Source organism: Eremomyces bilateralis (genome assembly GCF_010015585.1).
Source record: "Eremomyces bilateralis CBS 781.70 unplaced genomic scaffold P152scaffold_8, whole genome shotgun sequence".
In the NCBI taxonomy this organism is placed as follows: Eukaryota; Fungi; Ascomycota; class Dothideomycetes; order Eremomycetales; family Eremomycetaceae; genus Eremomyces; species Eremomyces bilateralis.
Window position 1 is genome coordinate 699,607 of NW_022985074.1, and position 16,616 is coordinate 716,222.

Consider the following 16,616-nt stretch of genomic DNA (forward strand, 5'->3'; position numbering starts at 1 on the left):
TCGCATGAGAGCAAGATCAGCGACATATCACATTTCACATACCTTTGCTTTCGGGGCGAGTTTTGCCAGGACATATGGAGACTTCGTATTCCATTGTATTCTATGATGGCGACAGGGCTGGATGGTCACATCTTTGTTGAAATCTCCTTGCAAATTCCTGCCATGTGCCAATGCCCGACTCCCAAAAGGCGAAATTATTTCCAATAAGGCCATTCGACCATTAATGAAGGTTGCGCGTGGCAACTGTCACAGACTCGCAGGAGCGCAGATGGACGTCATTTATTGTTCCTCTATGCAGTGTCTACAGCTACACAAGTCGTCGAAACTGCATCCTCCAGTCATTCCCGGTATTTTGTACCAGCTCCCTTGCTCTCACCTTGCCAAATGTTACCTGGCACCAGTCAATGATCAAGATCCTCCATTAGTATCTATCTGATCAGCAGGAATAGTTTAGGTCTGCCTTGGCATTCACATCTACTCACCCCCGAGCCAGTAAACCCATTGGGGTCCTGTTCGCAATCCAAGCCACCGGGAATCGCTTAGATAAGTGCTGACACCATGCATCTATCTCGAGCATCATATGAATTCATATCCAATTTCCATCACCTTGGGAACTGAGCCTCCTGTTTCCTTGGCTGTCTCATTTGTTGTCTGTTGGGAGTGGGGATACATCGAGGATACATCGTTCACTCCACGTTTGGGTCTGTTTGGCGTCACTTTCCTCAAGCCCCTTCTCGGAGGTTGTCCGCGATCGTTCTCACTTCGCGATGCGGACTTCCCCTTTCGCCGAGGCGATCGAAGTCTTGGATGCATATTTTCAAATTGGAAAGGATGTCGGTTATGGGTCGGTGCCTCGCATGATCCGAGGATTACGGCGAAGGCAAGTGAGACAGGGACGCATGTCGGTCTTCGTCCGAAGAGAGCAGCAACAACGATGATCACAGAAATTGGCAAGGGATCATACAGTTGAGGCGTGCACCGTAAAACATATCATCAATTGGATTCGCCGTCTATTGATTACCTTATTCTGCCGCTGGCGCTTGGCTTGCATCCACCGTCAATTCATACAATAATGCCGCCTCGTCGCATTGGTATTTTTTAGAAGCGATGTTATCACTTTCATTCTAGCTTGCGCAAATATCCTCTATCGCCATGGTGCGTCAGTATTTTTTGGTTACATGCATCCTCCTGCTTTCCGCCATCGGTCTCGCCCAAGATCTAGGACGTCGTCGTACCAAGCGGTTTACTCTCGAGTTAACATGGGAGAAAGGGAATCCAGATGGGGGTCCCGAACGGAACATGATCTTTATGAATGGGGAGTTTCCGGGGCCGACACTCGACATCACGCAAGGAGATGATGTGGAAGTGGTCGTCAAGAACAAGATGCCATTTAATACGGGCATCCATTTCCATGGTCTGTTTTGGATCCTCCCTAGAAACCAGCGGACTGACAGGAACAGGTATCGAGCAATTGGGGACGCCATGGTCTGATGGCGTGCCTGGAGTGACCCAGCGACCGATCCGCGCGGGCAAAGAATTCAAGTACAAGTGGAAAGCGACGCAATACGGGAGCTATTTTTATCATTCCCACACCCAAGACCAAATAGAGGATGGCATGTATGGTGCCATTGTAATCAGGCCAGACAATACCGTCACGAAGCCGTTCAGCAAAATAACCACGGACCGTGCTGCCTTGAAAGCCATTGAAACGGCCGAGAAGAACGTGGTCCCATTGCTTCTTTCCGACTGGCGACATGTCGACTCGTTTGAGACCTGGAAAATCCAGACCGACACGAACATTGAAACCGCATGTGTTGGCTCGATTCTGTTCAATGGCAAGGGTTCCGTCGACTGCTGGGAACAGGATAAGATCAACGCATTGACACGCCCGGAGCAATTGGCTATTTTAGAACCAGAAAATGCGACCATGACTGCTAGAGGGGAAGTGTAGAGTCGCAGATATTTATATATCGTGGAGACTAACTACAAACAGATGCCTACCGCCTATTGTCCTTGCTGGCATCGTGGTGAATGCGACGCTTCCACCATATCCCGAGAAGATGCCACCAGCCATTTTCGAGGTTTGCGAGTCAACGAGTGGCTCGAAGGAAGTAATCAAGGCCACCGGAAAAGCCAATGGTGCGAAGAGCTGGATTGCCATTGATGTTATTGGCGCCTTTGGCCTCCATACCGGGTTATTCTCGATCGATGAGCACCCCATGTGGGTGTATGCCGCTGATGGTCTTTACATCGAGCCAACGCGGGTCGAAGCTTTCGAAATCACGAACGGTGATCGCTACTCCATCCTCGTGGAGCTGGACAAACCAATCGACGACTACAACATCCGGTTTTCGTCCAATACTGGAGCGCAGTTGATTTCTGGAAACGCAATACTCTCGTACGGCGCGGACAATACGGATGATATCTCGGAGCCTTTCATATTGGATAACAGCCTGGACGCTACCGCTACCGCTGTCACAAGACTAAACGTGCTTGATACCGCTCCATTTTCCCCGGTTCCTTTCCCCACCACCGTGGATGCTACATTCAAACTGTACATGACCACAATGGGCGCAATATATCTATGGGCGGTGAACGGCACTCGATATCCTCGTAATCGAGATGAACGCGAACCACCCATCCTATTTGACCCACAACCATACCTCCAGGACAATATCACAATTTCCACGACCAAAGACTCCGTCGTGGATCTAATCTTCATCTCCGAAGCCGGCCGACCACCTCATCCGATGCATAAGCATGGCAACAAAGTATGGTTCCTCGGACGAGGCATGGAGGACTTCCCATACGACACGGTCGACGAGGCGGTAGCAGGGCTTCCGCCAGGGTCCTTGAATCTGGTTAATCCCCCCCGTCGAGACGGTTTCGGCAGTTTGCCATCTGGACCGACTCCTGTTTGGATGGTGGTACGGTATCAGGCCACGGATCCAGGGCCGTGGTTGCTGCACTGCCACATCCAATCTCACCTTGCTGGAGGCATGTCTATGCTTATTCAAGATGGCGTGGATGCATGGCCTACGGTTCCGAAAGAGTACTTGGACTACCACTAATTCATGGAAATCGTGTGTAAGATAGCAGCTTTGGCGAGTTACATAAGGAGCGGCATTTTAGATTTTCGGTTAATAATAATACTTTCTGGGCCACGACTTATTCAATACAACGTATCGGGGATGCCTTCAAGACAACCTCACTGCACTTGTACGACAACCCGCCCAAGTGGATGCCCGGTCTCGACTTTGTCAAATGCTTTCCCCCATTCCTCCAGCTTCCACACGCTATCCACCACCGGCTTCACTTTCCCGGCGTCGATCAAATCCGTGATCTTCTCCAACATCACTCCATCTTGGTCCACAATGAACCATTCTCCCTTAACATCCTCTTTAACTCCGTCCGTCGGACAATGGTCCTTCGGCGGCTCCGCTATACCAACCACCTTCCCTCCTGATTTCGCAACTGTCCACGCCTCCTTCAATAGCTTCCCACCCGCACAGTCGAACACCACCTCCACCCCCACTTTCCCCTCTCCCCACTCCCTTAACCCCCCCTCCTCATACACCACCACTTCATCTGCCCCCAACTCGCTCACCAACCCCTCCTTCCCCGTCCGCACCACCGCAACGCTCCTTACCCCTGACCATCTCGCCAGCTGCAGCGCCCACAACCCCACCGGCCCACTCGCCCCCGTAATCAGTACGCTTTTACCCTCATTCTCCCCGCTCCTTTCCTCCGCCGTTAGCCCCCCCTTCGTAAAAAGCCCTTGCCACGCACTCAGTGCGCTCATCGGCACCGCCGCCGCTTCGTGAAAGTCAAGGGTCGCCGGCATGCGCGCCAGCTCGGTCGTCTCCGCGACGCTGTATGTGCGGGCGTGCCCAGGTCGGTAGAAGGACGTGAGGGCATAGACGCGATCGCCGGGGCGGAAGGGGCGAGGGGAAGGGGTGGGTGGAGAGCCGACGATGATGCCGGCGAAGTCCCGGCCTGGGATGGGGTGGGGGCACGAGTTGGGTTCGGGCCAGGTGAGTTCGCCACGGGTGAGGCCGGTGCTGTGGAGTTCGATGAGGTGTTGGGAGGGAGTTGGGGTTGGGGGAGGGTAGGAGGAGAGGGTGAGAGCCTTGGAGGCTGGGGACCAGAGGAGGGTGGGAATTGTGGTGGGAAGAACGGTGGGGGCACCGTTCTGAGCATCCGTGGTATTTGACATGCTGTGCGATGGAGGATTTAATCTGACTTGAAAGAGGAGATCGGATGGAATCAATAGATAGGTACACCAAGTTCCGCTGCCTAGACAGAGAGAGAGAGAAGGAGAGAGGCAGGTGTGACAAACTGTAACCAGCGAGGAGCCTATATGTGCGGACTCATCCCCGAATAGGCTTTTGCGGATGATTCTTATTGTGCACTATCGTGTGCGCTCATCTTTTCATCGGAGTCCTTTCTGAGCTTTATTTTGGATACTGTGATATAAATCACACGGTCATTTATAATCAGTTACTGCTCTGGAAATGCTTACCTCGAAACCCTGGACTACATATGGCACCCTGAGTTTAATCGTACTACCAGGGGGAACCGACATTTTGACATGTGCCACTGTGTTCGTGAATATAGAACGACATCAAGGACAGATTCCGCGTCTCAATATTAATAGTAACCTCTATATTAATAAGGGTATGGTGCTATATATCCTGCAAATGCCTTAGTCTTCCACGCCTGCAACAATGATGCGATAACTGGTTGGCTTAACCAGCCCTGTTACCTCCAAACGCAAGTGTCTCATGAAAATGGTGGACTCCGATTTAATCGCTCGTTAGTTCGTTTAATATCGCTAATGATACGATTATAACCAAGAGCCCGAGTGTGACCAGGACGAGCAACAAAAGTTGTAACCACACAAACGCTGTCGCCACTGCCCCAACATGTGCAGTAATCACACCAAGCAGGGAGACCTCGAGGGTAGCAATAGCTGCAGCAGCAGAGACATGTTGCCACATAGCTGAAATAAGGGTGAAAAATGAAGCGAGGAACGTCGCGGCGAGGGCGCATTGAGATACGGCTCGAGATGGGAACGGTTTCACTTCTGTTACTGACCCCGTCTCCTCATCCGTTTCCTCATGCCATCCTGGGAACGTCGATAATGCTACAATCACCAAAAGGGATATCCCCATGGCTCCGATTCTACCGTTGTCAGCCATTTCTAATGTCCACTGACTAGCGGTTATAAGTAGGTAACTTACAGGAGTCCAGGAAAGAGAACTTCATCCTTATATCTTCTTCCCATCTCAACCACCATCAGTGGATCATTGGGTGCTCCAGTGGTTCCCAGTCCAGGGACGGATCGATGACATCTCCAGCCGCTGCCGTCATTGATGCAGAGACCGAAATATCCAACGCGGACAGTCACGTCCAGACTCTCCGAAGCAGTTGAGAGAATGTCGGATATATTTCGGAACAGGTCCGTACTTGTAGGAGGGGCCGCGGTGTGCTGGTAAGTCAGGGACAAAACATATACGCTTCGCCCAAAGCTAGACGAGTTTGTGCAACCTGCGAGGACGAGACTTTGGATTGGGTTAATGTAGTCCGGATGAAACTATGGTGGAACCTCTCGCCAGAAAGGATGATTCCAATGGTCAACGCAAACATCAGAATGTGATGATACCCGATGAGAGCTGGTTTCCAATCAGTCGATCACGCAAGATTCTCTGCGAGGGGCGCTGGCGTACGTAAAATATTACTTGCAAATGACGACCATGAAATTCTCGACATGGTAAGCAAATCTGGCTCTCGACATATCTCTAGGTTTCTTGCTGGTATATGCCTAGAATTGCTGCTGGCGACTGAAATTAGGATGAATGCCGTTTGAACGAAAATTGTTAGCAGCTCGACGTTCCCCTTCACATCAGCGCAAGACTACCGTGAGGCTATTGACAAGGCTGGGGAGGGTCGGATCCGACTATCGGATAAGGAGTGATCCCGGTCACTGTAGAGTACAGAATAGGATGCATGATTTGATGATCTCTGCCCCCATCGGCTACATGCCAATCACAATGTGACAAGCTGCAGTTGACGATAAACCGAGCGGCTGGTTCAGGCAACAACTTCGGCTGTGGGGGATTTTCACTCAAGTAGTGGGAGGGCCGTAGAGACTAGAGAGCCATTACTCATTGCCACTTTGAAATCCAGGACGCAAATGTTTGAGTCTGAAGCAAATGAGAAATGCGATGGAGTGAAGTTCAATCGCGTCTAATTACCTATAACTATACCTATTACTACATAGTATGTCTGTGAATGGAGTGGAACGGGACGAGCTGCTGCTAACAGTGGACAGTTTATTACTTCCTGCACACACGGCCCGTAGTGTATTACCCCTGAGATGCAACAAGATAACGAGGCGATAGAGCAAACTTCGCCCGAACAACCATCTGAACCTCCAACCACTACTTCTCAGAGCCATGTACCCGAGACGAGGGAGCCAGGATCCTAACCAGGAAAACCAGAGAATCCGGGAAACTCTGTTAGCAGCATCCACAAATATATATATGTGCTTCGCTATCATCCAAACTGACGAGCGCCGCAGGATCTGCACGATGGGCAAACCAAACATCAGAATCGGATATCAGTCGACTCATCGAACAATCCAGTCAAGACGGCTCCGGCTGATATTGACCTGACGGGGCTGATAAACTCCGAGGAAATCGCCGAGGTGCCACCAGCAGCTGAAAACCCCGTCACGGACGGAGCAGCACCAGACCTTAACAACGCTGGTGATAGAGAGGGCAGTAGAAATGCTACGAAAGGCAAAGAGCCCAGCAATGATGTGCGAGTAGATGATAGCCAGGCTGTCGCTAGTGCCTCCGATGATACGGATGGGGAGTTTGCAGACTTACAGCGAGGCTTCAATAGAAGGCGGAGTCTGATACCCCAGCTGCCACCACTCGCGAGGTATCCCGTATCTCCACATCTTGCACGCTCGTCCACTTTTCCATTGAACCTCACCCAGGATGATGACGACTCAGAAGAGGAAGCCTTACGAAAAAATAAAAAGAAGAAGAGGAAGAGGCTTGGGCAACAACCTACGGTTCATTTCGACACATCCAGTGCTGACGAATATGGGAATTCTGAGAGAAGTCCACTTATTCATCATGCAGGTACGCGCGATGGAAAGGAACCCAGTGCTGCAGTACCGCCTTCAGTAGACACAGAAGGTGTGCGAACTACTCAACATGTGGGAAACAAACCCGGCCCAATTGTGGTCGTCCCACGTCCGGATGAAGGACGAGTTGCAACTTCGCAATCTACGGTTGCCTCAAGTTTACATCAACCCACAGATGTCGCTCAAGCAGAAAGGTCTCCCTCACAGACTAATCACCAAGCACCTGGTCCAAGGGATTGGCCAGTCCTTGACCAAGACAGCGCCCCAAGGCCAAGGCCTTTATCTCGAAGCGCTACATGGTCGTACATGCCTCTAGAACCAGGGCTTGACCCACGTTTGAAGGCAGCCCGAGATACCCAACCTTCTTCAAGCCTTCCAAATTTACCTCTTCCTACACCGGGACAGCAACTACCTCTACCTCTACCTCCTCCAATACAAGGGCAGCCACTTCGTCCGTCGCCATCACCACCACCATTACCTCTAGCGCTCCCAGCACCAGGACCAGCCCCGACTCCTCCAGCGTCAGGAAGGTCTCTCCCCCAGTCACCTTCATCATCACCACCACCACCTCCTCCTCCGCTCCAGCCAGCGACCGGGCATGTACCCGGGATTCCACAGCGCCATCCTTCGAAGAGTCAGCCTTTACCAGGGGGGCGTTTGATTGCCCCTCGTCCTGATGCTGATTCGACGCTTCCAAGGTCATCTTTGTTCCCCTTCGTCAGGAAAAAGGTATGGGGTCGTCGTCCGTCTTTTCCTATATCACTATTGGGACATTCTGTTCCTTACCGAGATTGGGTACGCGATTTATCGGAACACATGCCGCACCTGGAGAATGTCCGTCAACGTCAAGAAAGTGTCCGAAATATTGGCGACATGATATGCTGCAGCGTCTTCCCCGGACAGTTACGCAGGACCATGTTTAGCCAGTTTTATTTTCATGATGTCCACGAGGGCCTCAATTGTGTCCGAGACATCAGTTGCAACCCCGCGAGCATGCATTTGTGGATAGATGTATTGTGTTGTGCATGGATGAGGCTTGGCCTCCTATTTGTCACTGACAATGAGTATGGCTGGAAATCAACTGGTATATGGAGTTGAGTATTGTTATAGTTGTTCCTGTGCAGGCTGACGGCAGCCACAGTCTATTTCAAGCTGATCTTACAGAGTATTGAACTCACCCACGAACTCTTGTTGAAGCGGATGGCACGGAGCGGATAGAGGAGCCGAATTTTGCCGTGAATTGATGGTATTAATACTCGGATCTCAATACGGAGACACCGGCTGTCTTGCTATTCTTTAGGCAATTGGGCAGGGCTTTTACACGATACACTTTGGCTACTAGTACTCCACAGGATGGAGAACAGTGCTGCTGTACTTTTTATGTTTAGTAATTATGGTAGTACCATGGATACCGACGATCTTGGAGCGCCTGTTTATCGCCTATCGTGATTAAGGAGGGGTAATGTTGTCCCGACAACGCCCGGAATTCAGATCTATTACCCTAAAACCTCCACTTCAGAGGTATTTGGATTTAAGGTGAAATCCGGGGCATCCATCACGCCGATAGATCCGCAAAGTAGTTATTAGGATTTGACTGTTCCCTCTGATGATGGTAATTGGTAAGTGAAGCGATTAAGAATAGGCTACATACCCCACTTCACTCCGTCCCACACGAGGACTTCATCAACTCAAGCAGTCTCTCTAATAATTTTACGGGTGAATATACAGCCTGCAATGGATCAAACGAGATGCCTAGTACCTCCGGTACCGGCACCAAAACTTAATATACCACGCTCTCCATCGACCGTGGAAGTATCTATCATCGATAGGTATGCATTCCTTGCTGAGATTGGATACATCCGTGTGCTCACCCATCGCTAGCACCACACGGATCTCCATCCCCTTCACGACCCTTATCCGACCTCCTGTCCAAGACCTCCCCGACCTGAAGTGCCCGTCCTACGTCTTCCTCATCCACCACCGGCCGTCCAACCAGCGACTGGTCTTCGACCTCGGCGTCCGCAAAGATTGGAAGAACTTCGCCCCGGCGCTGGTCCGCCGAATCACGCAGAACGGGTGGGGAGTCTCGGTCCAGAAGAATATCTCGGAGATCCTCACGGAGAATGGCGTGGATCTGTCCTCAATCAACGCCGTCATCTGGAGTCACCAGCATTGGGACCACATCGGTGACCCGTCCACGTTCCCGGCGTCGACAGCATTGATCGTCGGCCCCGGATTCAAAGATGCCTTCGCTCCTGGCTATCCCGCCAACCCGCGGGGAGTGATCCGCGAATCCGACTACGAAGGTCGGGAGTTCCGCGAGGTGTCGTTCCCGTCGGACGACTCCCCGGATCTGCTTCGCATCGGCCGTTTCAAGGCCATCGACTACTTCCAGGACGGGAGCTTCTACCTTCTGGACGCACCAGGTCATACCATTGGGCACTTATGCGCGCTGGCCCGCGTCACGGATGGGGACAGGCAAGGATTCGTCCTGATGGGTGCCGACGCGGCGCATCATGCGGGCGAGTTCCGTCCGTCCCCGTACCTTCCGCTGCCGAAGGACATTTCGCCGAATCCGCTTGAAGGGATCAGCAACTCGAGGTTCGCGACCGGTCATGTGTGTCCTGGGGAGATTTTCCTGCACGGGGACGGCGAGGATGGGGGGCCGAAGAGGGCGGATCATCGCTTCTTGGCCCCGGCGAAGGGTCTGAGTGTGGATGGGGAGAAGGCTAGTTGGACGATCGAGGGGTTGGAGGAGTTCGATGCGTCGGACGAGGTGCTCGTGGTGCTGGCGCACGACTCGACCGTTCAGGGGATGCTGAATTTCTTTCCAAAGGGGATCGAGGGGCAGATGCGACAAGATGTGAAGAATAAGGTCCGATGGAGATGGTTGGCTGACTTTGCTTCGGAGACGGGAGGGACAAAGGGGGAGCGGTTGTGAACGCTACGTACTCTTGTCGAAATACCTATCTTCGTTGTATTATAGGACACAGTCACCTACACGATGTTTAAACGCACCACTACAAGCAGACCACATAATAGGCGAAAGCGAGCTAGAGGTTAGGTGACATCGTATCAAACCTACCACCGGCCTGATTGCAGACAAGCACTCATATCGGACTTTCCAAACGGGTATCCCCTAACGTCTGTTTAATAGCCATCAAATATTAGGGCGGCCATACCTGAGACTGGAGACCACCTAGCAAGATGATTTTGAACTTCGAAATAGTATGGAGCTGCTTGAGGGTTCCAAGCAAAGTACAGTGAAGCAAGCGAAGAGAATGATGTGAACATAGCATCCTTTGAGTCGCATATGGGCCGCCCTAGGCTCTACCGTCCCTCACCAAGGCTCTCCCTGGACCGTGGCTGGAGGGACTCCGAACGACGAAGGAAACCAACGCAACAGCACTCAGGACTTTGACGGAACGAAAGACGAACATATTAGACGAACGGACCATCGTGAGTCGCAGGATCGTATACCATGGACCGATGCCAATGACCACGGGAATCCAACCTGTTCACCAACTCATCTGCATACCATCGGAATGCAACCTCCTGAAACCGTGAAACAAGCAAAAAATCAGGTACGCATTTGAAAACCCGACCTTTCCAAATGGAAATTAAAGGGCTTGACTCTTATATTCCTGGAAGACCAGTCCGTTGATCACCGCATTTGTTTCAGGTTCTGAAACAAGTACCTACTTGTCGGCTTGACCATATTCGCATTTTCGGTGACCGTACGAACCAACGTCATGCCTCTCCGCGTGCTTGTTGAGTGCAGTCGCGGAACGCGTTCCGCATGCATTGCTGACATGTGAGTGATGACTTGTGAGTGGGCAGTCGGTGGTTCCCAAACGCCGACAGAGTGATCCAGTGCTTCGGATGATCGACGCCGTTCCTTGCTCCAGGAGGCTGGACGCCAACTTGCACTCCGTTTATCTTTCTAGTTTCTACACCGCGCGAACGGAATTCAGAGGGTAGACCCGGAATGGAAACTCCTCCTTGCAAGTTGCGACTAACCCGGCTGGCCGCGACCGAAACTCATGGTCGTTCGGCAGGTGAGGAGTGGAAGTTTCGTTGATTTTGTGCAAGGATAGAAGGGCGTCGGCGTGTCGGAGGCGGGACAAATGTCGGTCGGGTGTCCGGCAGGCCTGAGGTATTTGAGCAGAATAAGTAATTACGTGGACTCAAATCACTAGTTAGTTAAGAACTTAAGATACTTCTCAAGGTAGCTGACGCATCGCATCATTTAGAAGAGGAGGGAAGAATCGGAAAGAAGATTATCGGAGGGACTTGTGCATCCGCGCCAAGTCTGTTCCAAATATTCTGCGACGCGACTCACTTGATGTTTGGAGACGGCGCTTGGCGGTGGACATAACGTGAAGTTGGAGTCCGGTATGAACCCGATACGCACTATTATTGCTGCGCCTTGAAAGTTAGACAGGGCTCTACAAAGTAAGACTATCAAATCACTGTGGACGGAGTTACGGATGTACTGCACTCGGAGTAGAGAAAGAATCCGATCCCCCTTTACACTCTACGATTTCCCTCTGAAGCCCCTTACCGTAGGTGATTCCATCTCTCATCATCATCATCATCATCATCATCACCATCATCATAATCATGGGGCGAGAGCAAATGATCATATTCAATTATCAATATTGAATGCCGGTCCTATGCTTCGGATTGGTCGGGTTTTAGCCTTACGATATTTCTGTATTTGTGATCAGAGGCCAGACGAGATGGCGCCGAGCACCTCGCACGGCCGAGGGACCCGGTCGGTGGAATCGGGCCACCGCATCGGACCTCCGGGTTTTTCGTCCGCGAGTGCGCGAGGGTTGTTTGGGTCATGTGTCGTCTGGATCATTGGCCTGGAGTTGGACGGGTGGAGCTTGGAGGGGATCAGGTCTCGAGTGCGGAAGTGCGGAATTGTGGATGCCTAGCGAATAGTGGTGCCTGACCAAGTCCCGCAGCCGATCGTTCCATCATCCTTGTCGCTGCAGGGATGATTGGATGATGGGCCCTGGCACTGGGAAGGCTGACTGAACGGAAGGTGAAGATTAGAAGCTGACCGCTGAGGGGCTTGGGTTGTTGGATGGCTATACGGATGCCAGCACATGCTGACGGTCACTATACACAGTAGTATAGTGATCATGAAGCTGCGTGGTAAGACTGAGACATAATGACTTGTTCATGGTGGGTAAGATACACATCTGATGGTGGCACGAGAGGGTGAGTTTGAAGTTTGAACATCTTATGATTGTTAGGTAGCTACGTAGCAGGCGGTCATGAATTCCATGCCGCCGCGAGCATCTGTCTCGACCTCGAGCTTCCAGAACAAGAGGGAGAGCTAGATTTTTGATATCCCAGATCCTCCACGGGCAGTCTCGTGCCAATATGTCACCCTCCTATCTCCGAAGTGTCCAAATCCCAAATCTTCTCCAATATCCGTTTTGAGTGTAGACTGTATCCGTGGAAATCCGTCATGAGTGGTAAATGTAGAAAAAACGCCGTTATGTAAATGCACAGGTATCTGTTCGCTGAAAACGCTCGACTCGCTGGAAACAATTCATTCGATCGTGATCGGGTTGCTGTGATCTAGCAAGCCGCGATGAGCTGATTGGATCGGTCCGGGATAAAGAACCCTTCTTCGACGAAGGATTCCTGCTCGGATGGTGATAATGATGATTGTTTTCGATTGAAGAATCCAGTGGTCGCGATGGCCTGTCTCTGCTCCTCCGTGTATTCGAGGCTGAGTTGCGGGGGCGACGCCGGCGGGGTGTCGTCGTCTGAGTCCGAGTCGAGGATGAGCTCGGGCGGGGAGTTGGAAGCAGTTCGTGTGAGAGCGTGCTCCTCGTCGTCCTCCTCGTCCTCGAACTCCTCGTCTGAGTCCTCGACTTCGCGGGAGGTGATGCTGATGGCGGATTGGCGGAAGTGGAGGGGTGCGGTCAACTCGAAGTCGGCCTCATCGAAGTCGTCGTCGGAGTCGCTGTCGGAGGCATCGGAGGCGCTGTCGTCCTCATCCTCCTCCATGATGGCGGAGTCAGCCCATCGCACATGCATGGGCTCCTCGGCTTTCTGGATGGTCTGGTTGAACCAGGTCTCCTGCTCCCGCTCGGCCTCGTGCAGCTCGACCATGAGGGAATCGAGGAGGTTGGCGTGGCCGACGAGATGTCGGAGGGAGTGGTCGCTCTTCTGAGCTTCCCGGCCCAGCTTCGAGCGGGCCGAGGCGGCGATGTAGTAGGTCTGCGTGAGACTCATCTTCTTCTGCTTCTTGGCTGGCGGTGAGGGGGAGAAGTAGGATCGAGTGGTTTCGGCGGTAAAAGGCTCGAAAGACTGCTGACGACGAAGATGGGAAGGCATTGTGAATTGAGGAGGGACGGGGTCCTTTTTCTTAAATGAGGAATTGAGGAGGTGGTGGATCTGGTCGGGGATGTTTTTTTGATGTCTGCCTGTGAGTCAAGGCAACGATGGGAATTTATCGATGACTGTAGAGCAGCAATTTTCACGATCTGGCCAATCAAGTGGGGCAGTGGCGTGTTCCGGCGTCCGGGAGGTCCAGGTCGGTGGAGAGAACGGAATATCGGTCAAGGTGGTTGAAGATCGTTGAAGACTTGTTGGCAAAGTCGACCAAAGTCAGTTGAGGACTGGATGAAGATTTTGAAGCTGAAGCTGAATTCTGATCGTTTCTCTCTCTCGGAAGGTGGGGGATGATGAGGAGATAAATAATCGTCGTTGGATGATCCGTGAACAATCCGAAGTGAGCGTCAGTCCGGCTTGCGACTGCTGTGTTTTCGTAAACTCCGTCTCGGCCGTGGCTTGACAGGGTGTGGATTAATAGGCGACCCGGAGGATACGTTGTCTTTCACCGACTTGCGCAGTTAGAGCCCGCATGCATCTCCGGCTTAATGTCGCTCCCCTCCCTCACACCCTCTAATCCTCTGTATCAGTCAGCCAGGCACTCTGTAAGTCCGTCACTCAGTCACCCTCACTCAGACATGCGATTCACCTCATAACCTCATTCGGTCATTCCTAATCATTCTGGTTCATCATCAACTTTGTCAACCGAAAGTCCGAACCACCTTAATCCCCCGGGCCCATCCTTGTCCGCCCTGTCGCCCGACTCTTCCGCGCACAAATCTCTGGTCCGACGCCTGCTGCCACGCCCTGTAAAACGCCCTGTATCCTTGGGAGTCATTCGCAAAATTCTTTGGCATTCTTGCTGATGAAATCATCCTGATTACACATCCTCCTTCACCTTGTGCAGTTATGCTCAATAATGCCCCACCCATCGGCCCATCCTCATAGGGCTCATTTCACCTTACCTGATCATTCATCCGATTTTCCTCCGTTATGCCCAGTCATCATGATTGTGAATTTGACTCCCTTAACTCCTGCTGTTAAGTCCCTGCCTGCTGCCCTGCACGTCACCATTCCAAATGGTCCCGAATAGGCGAATGGGTATTTATCTTGGGGTCTGGCGAGGGGTAAGGCGTACACGTTCTATCATCAATTGCAATTGTCGATAAACACTGGACATGCAGGATATGGTGTATCTCCGCTTCCTTCGACATGGCCTCAATTTCCGCTCTTCTCGGATTGTTTCATCTCGCGGTGCATTCTCGAATTGGACCATGTCGCCAGGATGCAACGTAACTCGCAGGCATCCATCGCCTTTTCGAACACCGCAGTTGCTGGGTGAATGGCTGGGTCGCGCGGGCAGCGGGAGGGATTCGTCCTCCGCTCTGGAGGCGTGGCTGGCATTCGCAACACAATTATGAATTAATCCACCCGCCAGAAGAAATTTAGTTAAGGCTGCCTTGGGACGACGACGAATACATGAGCCCTAAGCCCGAGTGAGTCGTCACCCAGCAACTGCGCTCCGCTGCTGATGTGGACAATCGCAAGCGTATCGCTCGTAAGTCGCAAGGCTGCCAAATTCATGGCGGAAATAGGACAAGCTAAGCCCCGATGCCGTTCGCTTTGGTCGGACTCACAGCACCCTGTATTTCTTACAACACGTAATCACTGGGCTGCAACCGTAGCATTGCTGGCAGCCTGTCACTCTGGCCTGGCAGACTAGAGAGCCTGGAGATTCGTAGACCGATTGTTTCCAGTTGCTCGGGGTTTAACGGCAAGCCCGAGCCAATACCCCGATGCCCCCAACGTCCCCCAGCTGATGCCTGCCAAACATGAATAGCCTATGCTGCATTCGGGCAATGTACAACATTCCTGCCCTTGTTCCAGCGGATCTAAAAGACCCCTCCTCCCCAGCCATTAGAGGGCGTGCGGAACCAACTGCGCACCCCTCTCGTTGTCTTGACCGCCTGATGCGGTGTCTGGATGAGTGGGACGCCTGGGGTGGGGTGTGGCTTCACGACATGCCGGCCCGTGACATGAACTGTCTCTCTCGAACCCACATCTGGACCTTGGACTTTGGAGAGAGTGAGTCGGTCGCGACACATCTGACTGCGACACGGGTTCGCGAGATCAGACCCGGTCTCTCGCGAGATGTCACATTTCCTTCACCCGAGATGGTCATCAACATTTGATCAATATTGCTCGTGCTTCGACACAAATCAAGGGGTCCTAGCCTATCTCCAGCGACAACAGAACCTGCACAACGTCAGTCGACGCGAACGATTACCAAGATTGTGAAGCCTGTTTGCGAAAATGACACCATCGTGGTTTATCGTATATACCGTACTGGAGCGTATGATAACATGCATCAAGCCGATTTCTAAAGCTCATGATGCAGATTGCAGAACCATGGCGTGCGAGTGTTGAATGATTGGTGGGATGACCCCTCTTCCTGCTGACTGATTAGCGATCAACCTCGTAGGGCTGCTGAGTGCTGACAATTCCAGCCCATTCGGCCCCGACTGAAATGCTGATTCATCGACGAAAGCCGTATTGCCGCAGCAATATAGATTGTAGAATGCTAATATATTCCCGAGGAAGGAATTTGATATCCAATTATGAATTACCGTACACGGCAGGACGGCACGCATCCGATGGTTATAGTCCGATGAATTACCGGTAGCTATCCACTTCCCAAACAGGAAATGGTTAATTGCCCTCTGCTATCATAACTTTCGGTGCGTACCTTCAATTGAAGCCTTGGAATCTGGAACACAATGAGCTACGATCCCGATCCCGATACCGGTACCGTTTCTACTGAGCGATGATACGTCGCAATACAACAGCATTCCTCTGCACACCTCAATTACGGTGACACTACAACTAGGAAGGGGTTTTAATCGTCTCATTGTCTTCCGGACCATAATCCAAAGTGAACTGTTTCTCCTCGCCTACTGATCTGACCGTCTCTCGCTTCAGGTTCAAGCCTGAAAAGGTAAATGGACTGCAGGAACACACATGCCGGTGACCCCACCCGAAAACGAAATGATTCAGCACGCCACCGAGCACACGTTTGGTCAGCAGCCATAGGGCTTAG

The 16,616-nt window shown here is 52.0% G+C and overlaps 6 protein-coding genes across 6 annotated transcripts; 3 read left to right on the top strand and 3 right to left on the bottom strand.

Annotated features, from left to right (window-relative positions):
* Positions 1 to 1,152: 1,152 nt before the first annotated feature.
* On the top strand, positions 1,153 to 3,071 carry P152DRAFT_396454 (uncharacterized protein; the record flags this gene model as incomplete). The annotated part of the gene is made up of 3 exons (XM_033676357.1): positions 1,153 to 1,414; positions 1,461 to 1,947; positions 1,994 to 3,071. The coding sequence occupies 3 exons, from the start codon at positions 1,153 to 1,155 to the stop codon at positions 3,069 to 3,071; spliced, it is 1,827 nt and encodes a 608-aa protein (XP_033534629.1).
* Positions 3,072 to 3,214: 143 nt separating this feature from the next.
* Positions 3,215 to 4,174, bottom strand: P152DRAFT_368918 (zinc-binding oxidoreductase; the record flags this gene model as incomplete). Its single annotated transcript, XM_033675471.1, has 1 exon — positions 3,215 to 4,174. A coding segment is annotated over one exon (960 nt), but the record flags the coding sequence as incomplete, so codon positions are not given.
* A 594-nt stretch (positions 4,175 to 4,768) lies between these two features.
* On the bottom strand, positions 4,769 to 5,772 carry P152DRAFT_503658 (uncharacterized protein; the record flags this gene model as incomplete). Its single annotated transcript, XM_033682350.1, has 4 exons — positions 4,769 to 5,184; positions 5,244 to 5,564; positions 5,609 to 5,675; positions 5,730 to 5,772. 4 exons carry the CDS (start codon positions 5,770 to 5,772, stop codon positions 4,806 to 4,808), a joined length of 810 nt encoding a protein of 269 aa, XP_033534631.1. The 3' UTR covers positions 4,769 to 4,805.
* Positions 5,773 to 6,222: 450 nt separating this feature from the next.
* On the top strand, positions 6,223 to 8,036 carry P152DRAFT_449089 (uncharacterized protein; the record flags this gene model as incomplete). The annotated part of the gene is made up of 3 exons (XM_033678093.1): positions 6,223 to 6,282; positions 6,584 to 7,888; positions 7,950 to 8,036. The coding sequence occupies 3 exons, from the start codon at positions 6,223 to 6,225 to the stop codon at positions 8,034 to 8,036; spliced, it is 1,452 nt and encodes a 483-aa protein (XP_033534632.1).
* Positions 8,037 to 8,893: 857 nt separating this feature from the next.
* On the top strand, positions 8,894 to 10,100 carry P152DRAFT_466302 (metallo-beta-lactamase superfamily protein; the record flags this gene model as incomplete). The annotated part of the gene is made up of 2 exons (XM_033680686.1): positions 8,894 to 8,988; positions 9,041 to 10,100. The coding sequence occupies 2 exons, from the start codon at positions 8,894 to 8,896 to the stop codon at positions 10,098 to 10,100; spliced, it is 1,155 nt and encodes a 384-aa protein (XP_033534633.1).
* A 2,657-nt stretch (positions 10,101 to 12,757) lies between these two features.
* On the bottom strand, positions 12,758 to 13,522 carry P152DRAFT_466303 (uncharacterized protein; the record flags this gene model as incomplete). Its single annotated transcript, XM_033680687.1, has 1 exon — positions 12,758 to 13,522. The coding sequence occupies one exon, from the start codon at positions 13,520 to 13,522 to the stop codon at positions 12,758 to 12,760; it is 765 nt and encodes a 254-aa protein (XP_033534634.1).
* Between the last annotated feature and the right edge of the window lie 3,094 nt (positions 13,523 to 16,616).